At 34.7% G+C, this 9,020-nt stretch overlaps 1 protein-coding gene across 2 annotated transcripts; it reads left to right on the top strand.

Annotated features, from left to right (window-relative positions):
* The first annotated feature begins 1,149 nt into the window (after positions 1–1,149).
* LOC125842614 (uncharacterized) lies at positions 1,150–8,774 on the top strand. Of its 2 annotated transcripts, none has more exons than XR_007443931.1 (3): positions 1,150–1,199; positions 1,367–1,573; positions 8,457–8,482. XR_007443931.1 is itself a non-coding variant. In XM_049521933.1 (3 exons), the coding sequence occupies exons 1-3, from the start codon at positions 7,878–7,880 to the stop codon at positions 8,772–8,774; spliced, it is 504 nt and encodes a 167-aa protein (XP_049377890.1). The 2 variants fall into 2 exon arrangements, 1 of the variants encoding a protein (XP_049377890.1); XM_049521933.1 differs by lacking the exons at positions 1,150–1,199; positions 1,367–1,573 and adding exons at positions 7,878–7,958; positions 8,062–8,166 and having other exon boundaries at positions 8,457–8,774.
* The last annotated feature ends 246 nt before the right edge of the window (positions 8,775–9,020 follow it).

The raw sequence follows: 9,020 nt of genomic DNA, 5'->3' as shown, positions 1-9,020 counted from the left end.
GTATCCAGACCATATAGGTTGTTTGTAACCTGTTCCTGCACATCTAAACTAGTAAAATTATTGTGAGTAGGAACATTGAGTGTCATACCTGCCTGAGCTGGATTTTGCTGATTCTCCATGCCTTCTTTATGCTGGAAGTCTGTAGGTTTCCACACAGTCTTAGGGTTGGCCTGTTCTTGAGTGTCATACCTGCTGCAGTTCTCTTGTAAGTTGATTGTCCTTCATTTCATTTTCTCATTTGGTTCTACTTTTTTTTTCTTGCACTTCAATAGCTAGCAAAACAGACCCGCCTTTTAGCATTTCTTCCTTTTTTTTCCCAATCAGCAATCAAAACCTTCCATGTGTTCTCCATTTCTCATATGCTTACCCGCCAAGGGCTTTACAAAACTAGTTGAATCAAAATGTGAAGAAGCTGAAAAACTCACAGAACATTCACCACAAAAGGGAAGGATAAAAAATACCTTTTTTCATGTATTATTGATACAACAGTTTTGAAATTCTCTATGTATTAGTGATACAAGAGTTTCTGAAGTTCGTTCTGTATCACCGATACAACAATTCGCTTTGTATTTGTTGTTGTATTAATGATATAGAGAAAATTTAAAAAACTGTTGTGTCACTAATACAATGTGTAATTTGGAAACTGTTGCTAAGACAACAAATTTTTAAATTATTGTATTACTAATACAAAGCGACTTTCATAAGTTGTTGATCGACTATCTATTATAGGATCATAGGAATGTTTAAACATGGTATTAGATGTTTGATACTTTTCTGATTGGGTGTACACAAGAATGAGATTTTAAAATTTTGGACTTAGTTTTAAAAAACTCTAAAAGCTCTAAAGTTCTAAATTCACTCACAAAACTTTAACTTTTAATCATTTGAATTCTATTATTTACTTTCTTTCTTAATTATGTCTATCCTATTAATTTTACTTATTTTTCCTTGGTAGTATCATCAACATTCAAAAACATTTGTGGAGGATTCAAGGTTTGATTTGGCATAGCACAACTGCCATGACTAGGTAAGAAACTTTTATCATCTCACAACACATGATTCTGATAATTTACTCGTGACTTTTAAAACTTATTTGTGAAGTATTTAATGATTTAATGATTGTTAGTGACAGATTAAATATTGATATCTTCTTCTAGGAATTCATATATCCCATCAAAGGATTGGATGAATTTAGCAAGGTATAGCAAAGAGTATATTGAAGGTGTTGAATCATTTCTAGATTTTGCTTACTCTTATGGAGATCCTCAAGGAGAGGAATTCAGTGTCCGTGCAAAATATTGTAATATTCGTTGGACTCGAAGGAATGTAGTGTATGATCATCTAATATGCTATGAATTTGTTAAAGGCTATACTAGATGGATCAATCACGAGGAATGGGATATCAAGTTGAATGTTAACGATGATATGGATTACTCGCGTGATGATATTGATGGGTTGTTGAATGATCAATTTAGAGATGTTGCACAGGCTGAAGGAGTTTATGATGGTCCAAATGAAGATGCCAAGAAATTCTATAACTTAGTTGAAGAGGCAAGCCAAGAATTATATCCTGGTTGTACAAGATTCTCTAAATTATCATTCACACTTCGTTTATATTTGTTGAAGTGTCTACATGGATGGAGCAATGAATCATTCACTTCTCTTTTAGAGTTATTAAGAGAGGCGATGCTCGAGTTGAACATTCCTCCGTCTTACAATAAAACCAAGTCTATGGTTAAGTTGATTATGAGAAAATTGATGCATGTCCCAATGATTGCATGTTGTTCAGAAATGATCATAAGGATGATGAATTTTGTCATATTTGTGGAGCTTCACGATATATTAAATCTCCTGAAGTTGATAGTGAGCTTGAGCCTTCAAAAAAACAACATCGAGTTTCAGCAAAGACTTTGAGACACTTTCCATTAATTCCTAGACTCAAAAGGCTATTTATGTGCTCAAAGATGGTAGATTCTTTGAGGTGGCATGACGAGGAGCGTTCTAAAGATGGAAAGTTAAGGCATCCCGCTGATGGTCTAGCATGGAAAGATTTTGATAGGTTGCATTCAGATTTCGCACTAGATTGTCGCAATGTGAGACTTGGCTTGCCAAGTGATGGATTCAATCCATGAGTATATCACATAGCACATGGTCAGTTATGTTGATGGTGTATAATTTGCCGCCTTGGATGTGCATGAAATCTGAATATTCTATACTTTCTTTACTTATACCTGGACCGCGATCACTTGAAAATGACATTGATATTTACTTACAACCATTGATAGATGAGTTAAAATTATTGTGGGATTCTGGGGTTGAAACATATGATGCTTCAAGAAATCAAACTTTTCAAATGCGGGCAGCTCTTATGTGGACAATCAATGACTTTCCTGCATATGCTATGTTATCTGGTTGGAGTACAAAAGGAAAGTTTGTTTTCCCTTGTTGTAACTATGGCACTAGTTCTCACTATCTTAAACATAGTCGAAAAATGTGTTATATGGATCATCATGTTTTTCTACCCATAGATCATCCATGGAGATCTAACAAAAGATCTTTCAATGGAAAAACTGAATTCAGGCCTCATCCACCTTTCTTAAAGGGAACTGATGTGCATAATAACTTACATGATTTTGAAAATGTGTTTGGAAAGAAGAGAAAGAGATCAAATGATGGTCCATGGAAAAAAAGGTCAATTTTTTTTAATTACCTTATTGGCAGCACAACTTGTTACGCCACAACCTTGATGTAATGCACATAGAGAAGAACATAGTTGATAGCATACTTGGAACTCTTTTGGATATTTCTGGCAAAACAAAGGATCATGCAAAAGCCCGGTATGATTTGAAAGATATGGGAATCAAGAAGAACCATCATCCAAAAGAAACAAAAGATAGTAAGAGAACAAAGTTTGCAAAGGCGTGTTTCTCAATGACAAATGGAGAGAAATCAATTTTTTGTGGAGTTTTAAAGACAGCCAAGCTACCTGATGGTAGTGCCTCCAATATATCTAGGTGTGTGCACTTGCATGAAAGAAAAGTGTCTAATTATAAAACCCATGATACTCATTTCATGTTACATTACTTGCTTCCAATACCAATTAAAAGCATTATTCCAGATCATGTGGCTATTCCTTTGATTCGTCTTAGTTCCTTCTTCCGTCGTTTGTGTCAAAAAGTAATCACATTGGAGGAACTGGATTGCTTAGAAGTAGAGATCATAGAAACAATAAATCAGTTGGAGCGAATTTTTCCTCCTTCATTTTTTGATATAATGATTCATTTTCCTATCCATTTGGCAAATGAAGGGAGATTAGGAGGTCCAGTTCAAAATCAATGGATGTATTCCACTAAAAGAGAAATTGGTACATTCAAATCATACATCCGCAACAGACGTGTTGCATAGCAGAGATTCAAGTGGGAATAGATTGTATAAATTTATTCTCTAAATATCTGCATGGGGGTGTGCATACCATATTTAACAGAAGAGCTCGAAATAATGATGAATGTGACCCAAGTGATGCAGAAACTGTGAGTTTGTTTCCTAACAAAGGAGTTCCCTTAGGAGCAAAGAAAACTGATCCATTCATTTTAGATAACAAGTCACTAAGTCAGGCACATGCATACTTATTGGGAAATTGTGACGAGGTTCAAGGATATATTAGGTACCTTAATTTGAATATAGTATTCTTTTTGTATAATTAATTTTTTACTTATTTTATTTATTATTTTAACAAAAAAAAGTACATGTTGTGTAGAGAGCATGAGCAAGAGGTTAATAATCAGCCACGAAGATGTAAATGGAACAAGGCCAAGAATCATTGTCAAAACTTCTCTCAATGGTTTGAAACTCCTGCTTTGCAAGAGGATGTGCCTGATTTGATAAAACAATTATCTAGAGGACCAAATTCCGTTGCAAAAAGATATTTTGGGTATCTCATCAATGGATATAGATTCCATGTTAGGCAGCGTGATGCAAGGTGTAAAACACAAAATAGTGGTGTTACACTAGTTGCCTCAACTACAAGCTTTACAAGCTCAAAGGATAAAAATCCGATTGCTGCAGATTTGACTTATTGTGGCAGAATAGTTTATATTGTTGAATTAGACTATTACGGTCATTTTAAGGTTGTTCTATTTAAGTGTGATTGGTATGAGGTTGAAAATGATGCTTATGGTCTTACTTATGTCTATTTTAACAAGAGATGCTCTCAAGAAGAGCCTTTTGTGCTTGGATCTCAAGTACACCAATGCTTCTATGTGCAAGATCCATATGATCAAGATATACATTATGTTATGAAGACTGTTCTGAGAGACTTGTTTAACATGAGTGATGAAGTTGAATCTGATCTCCCACAAGGTTATGAAAATGAGCCATCTGAACATTTGATGGGACCATCTATACCAAAAGATAATGGTGAAGTACTCTTAACAAGGACTGATGTACCAGAAATAATTATTGATGTGCCTTCGGAGGAATTTGTTACTCAACAACTTGAAGTCGAGTATGAAGAGGAGTTTGAAGATGAGTCTGCAAATGAATTTGAAGACGAGTCTGAAAATGAGTATGAAGATGAGTCTGAAAATGAGTATTAAGATGAGTTTGAAGAAGAGTTTGAAGATGACGCACATGAGTTTCATTATTTTTGTGATGACGATATAGTGCTCACTTACTGTTTTTGTAATTTAATTATTTTTTTGGTACAAACACATTAAGATATCAATATGTGGAATTGAAGATTAGATCGCTACAATGTTTAAGTATTTTGTTGGATTTTTTCATGCGCCCAATTGTTGATTGGTTAAGTAATTTATGTTGGCTTCTTATCTGATTATTATTTTGTTGAGGAACCTCTACTTCTAGCTGAATATTGTTTTATTTGGCTGTTTGTTATTTACATACTTATTTGTTTCCTTTTATTATCAGGCAGTAGGCATTAGAGGCAGAACAGTGAGCTCTGCATTTTGAAGTCGCTCCTGGTTTTGTCGTTGTCCTGAGTTAGTTGCTCCGAGAGAGGTACAACTATTTACCTTTAATTTTTCCTTGTTTGTTTCAGACCAAGAGTGTTATGTGTTGTTGTGACTGCAATAGTGAGCTGCTAGTTTGTATCAGTTTCTTAGTTGATATGATTTGATAAGTTTTCTTAAAGTTAACTGAGTCTCCTTGTAGTTTGTTCAAGATGGTCTGTAGTTCATTTAGTCGCGATTTTAAGTGTGCCTGCTATGTGTTTTGGGTTCTTGAAATGGGGTTGTAAAATTTGGTTGTTTACCTTTCTCTCCAAGTGTGGCTAAGTTCTTTTTTGAGCATCTTTTAACTTAGTCGTTGTATATCTCCGTCTAATTGTTCTCAAATGCTATCTGATGCTATGAGGCTTCAAGTTCTAATGTTCAATTTGATCAAAAATAGTTTGTCTAGGTCCTGTTTTTGTTTGAATTTATAGAATCAGTTTAGTTGGGCTCCAGCTTCCCTTCTAGGATATTATGTCTGTACAGGTTATGGAATCAGTTTATATATAGTGCTGGAAGTTCTGGAAATTCTGGAAACTCAGCTGCTGCAATATTATACAGTGCTGGAAATTTTGGAAACTCTGAAAACTCAGCTGCTGTAATATTATACAGTACTGGAAATTCTGGAAACTCAGCTGCTGCAACATTATACAGTGCTGGAAATTCTGGAAATTTTGGAAACTCTGGAAACTTAGTTGCTACAATATAATACAGTGATGGAAATTCTGGAAACTCAATTGCTGCAATCTACTATTATCAATTACTCTTATATAGCTGCTGCAATCTGCAATAATACAGTGCTGGAAATTCTGGAAAGAATTGAGCTTTTATATAACTTCTAAAGAGTTGGAAATTCTGGAAAGAGTTGGTGTGTGAGTTCTGCAGATGCACATGACATAGGAAGGACAATGTTTCAAAGTAATAAGCTATCCACCTGACTTCAAGTCTAAGAAAAAAATTTATAGTGAGGCATCTGGGCAGCATATGATGTGATAGATGTGCAAACGTATTATGTAGGTACTGAAATGCAAGCTCAAGGAACCTTCACATATGGCTTGATGTACCACCATCTACTAGGAGTCGTCAGAATGGATCCAGGAGCACTAATGACTATGCTAAACAGTTACTTCATCAATATAATTCCAAGCAATGTTGCCTATAATCATCTGCCAACCTTATATCAACATTATATTGCTGCTACTTCTTTCACTTAAAGAACCTTTATGTTGTAGGTTTACTTACTACAGGGAAAGAAATCAAAGAGATTAAAACAAAGCGAGAAGAATGAATCAATCAGCAATACTAAAGAAAAAGGGTTCGAATCCAAACAAAGCTCAAAGTCCATTAAAGAATCTGGATTTTGATATGAAATATCGATCAAGTGCTGAATTGGCCAACAAATTCAAGATTAAGAGAGAACAACTTGCAAATGAACGCAATGATAGAGTTAAGAAAGAGCAGGAACCAATACCACATAAAAGAAAAAATTATGTGGATTTCATTCCACAACAAGGAAAGAGTAAATTGCTTGGGCACAAATCAGTAATGCAATCTTCTTCAAGGGAATAACTTAGAACATCACATATGATTGCAGGGAAAGGACAAACTAAACAGAGGTTATTTCAATATGGAGAGTCCATTCAAGAGAAAGGAATTAAACTTCCTATGAATAACTCTAGGTTCCAAACGTCATTCAAGGAAGGTGTTACTGCTTCAGTACATGTGACTGGAACAACACTAAGTAATGGAGAGGTACAACATGATATTGAGGATCAACTGAACTTCAAACAGGTGAAGAGGAAGTCGGTTAGACCAGCCACCAGTATTGATCAGTTTCTGGATAAGCAATAGATACACAATGAACATGATATCCACGATCTACCAAATTGCAAGCAGGTAAAGAGGAAGTCGGTCATACCAGCTAATAGTCTTGATCAGTTTCAGAATAATCAAGGGATACGCATAGATGATGAAATAAAATGTGATAACCACACAATAGCTGATGTCGAATTTATGCATGCTCCTACTATTAATGAACACAACAAAAGATTGGATGATCTTGTGGATCAAAAAGAACTCGGTGGAGATGAATAAGATGTAGAAGAGGAAATTGACACTAATTGTAGTACAAAAGGTATGTCTTAAACCTTGTAAGATTTATTACTCGTTATAAAAGAAATATCTTATTTCCTTTTTGTTACATCAATCTAGAAATATCGTAGCCAAAAAAAGTTCGAGGACAAACAACATGTAAGGATATTCATGCAAGAACTTTGGAAGAAAGAAAGGAGGTGACATTTGATATAAAGGGCAAGCAATGGGACCAACTAATAAGATAGTGTCAGAATTAAGCAACTTTATAGGAACAATTGCAAGGAATCCTAGATTCATCAGCTTGATGTACACTAGTTGGCATGCGGTGCCAAAAGATACTAAAAAGTGCATGTGGCAATATATCAATGTAAGAACAATCACTTTTGAGATTGCATATTTTATTATTTGTTTTTACTTACTGAAGCTAACTATATTTTATTTTGCATAGTCCAAATTTCTAATTCCAGTAGAAGGAAAGAAGTGGGTGATGACTGGTCTTCGTGATGCTTGGAGGCGACACAAACAAAAAATCAAAGAGAATTTTTTTGATAAAAACAGTACCCTTGAGGATATGCCAGCAAAACGTCCTGATGGCATTCCAGATAATCAATTCCGTCAGTTGATCGAGTATTGGAAACACCCAATTGTTCAAGTAACGCTAAAATAGTGCATTTCTACTCATCACATAGTTTGCATCATATCTATTCTTGTTTTTTCTTTTTTTTTGATTTATCAATTCAATTATCTCTTTTTATTTAATAATAGGCCATATGCGAGATGAATTCTCAAAACAGGAAAAAACAAAAGTGGAGGCATCGAATGGGACCTATTAATTTTGCAAGAGTACGCGAGGCATTGGTAACACTTAGCTGACATTTCTTCAAAAATCTGAATTTCATTTTTTAATACTTTATTAGAACATATTGATATTTTTTAAAATTTATTTTGATATAATTTGTAGCGTGCAGCCAAAGACAACAACGAAGAAACATCAAAGCCTGAAATGTTTATTGCAACTCGTACCAAGACGGGAAAGGAAATCCAGGTTGATACCCAAGTTGCAATAGTAAGTTTTTTAAAGAGATTAGTAGTGAATTTGATTCAGACTTAAAATTGATATATTGTGGGGAGTTTGACTCCATTGAATTTTATCACGTATGTCTTCTTCTTCTTCTTCTTCTTATTCTTCTTTTTCTTCTTCTTGTACAAGTGCGAGGAGATATCAATTCTTTGTCGATGTCGCTGAATTGTTTGCTAGGAAAAGTTGTTAAATTTTTTTAGTTCTTGATCGATATCATAGGACTGGAAATGAAATAGTACTTACAGTTCACTATGGATGCCAATTTTATTCAACAGGCTGAACTTCAGAATCGCCAAAATTCAGGGGAAACAGTTAATAATGCATTTAGGGCAGTGTTTGGAAAGGAGCAGCCTGGTCGACTTAGGTGCTATGGTAGATCAGTGACAACAACTTCTTTGAAGAAATATGAGGAAATTAACAATCTAAAACAAAAGCATGCCAATGAAATCACTTCTCTAAAGGAAGAATTGAGAGAAGAAATGCGACATTTATTCACTCAATTGCTGCAAAACAACCCTGGATTGAATTTTCAAGATGTACCAGGGTGTGTTGGATCTAACCTTGCTTCACCTGTTGATGCAAGTAGCGCATAGGCTGTAAGAGGCACAAATCTTCCACATTCTTTAGGGTCAACTCATGATTCGGTTCTTCAAAAGGTATTTTGTATTTCACATTCTCTGTTAATAGTCTGCATATTGTTTTTCTTCTAGTTAAGCTGGTGTTCTTGGTAAAGAAGTTCTGAACTTATTTTACTATCTTGAATATTTGAAAGTTCAGTCTGTACTTTGTTTTTGTCACTCATTGTCTCATTTTAGCTTCTATACCTAATTTTTTAATAT

Source organism: Solanum stenotomum, chromosome 10 (genome assembly GCF_019186545.1).
Source record: "Solanum stenotomum isolate F172 chromosome 10, ASM1918654v1, whole genome shotgun sequence".
Classification (NCBI taxonomy): domain Eukaryota; kingdom Viridiplantae; phylum Streptophyta; class Magnoliopsida; order Solanales; family Solanaceae; genus Solanum; species Solanum stenotomum.
The sequence above is the reverse complement of the archived record's forward strand: the minus strand, read 5'-3'. Positions and strand labels throughout refer to the sequence as shown.

Coding starts and splice junctions, on each gene's coding strand:
- LOC125842614 (XM_049521933.1), top strand. CDS start 7,878: ATGAATTCTCAAAACAGGAAAAAACAAAAGTGGAGGCATCGAATGGGA. Junction 7,959..8,061: donor CAAGAGTACGCGAGGCATTG/GTAACACTTAGC, acceptor TATAATTTGTAG/CGTGCAGCCAAAGACAACAA. Junction 8,167..8,456: donor TTGATACCCAAGTTGCAATA/GTAAGTTTTTTA, acceptor TTTATTCAACAG/GCTGAACTTCAGAATCGCCA.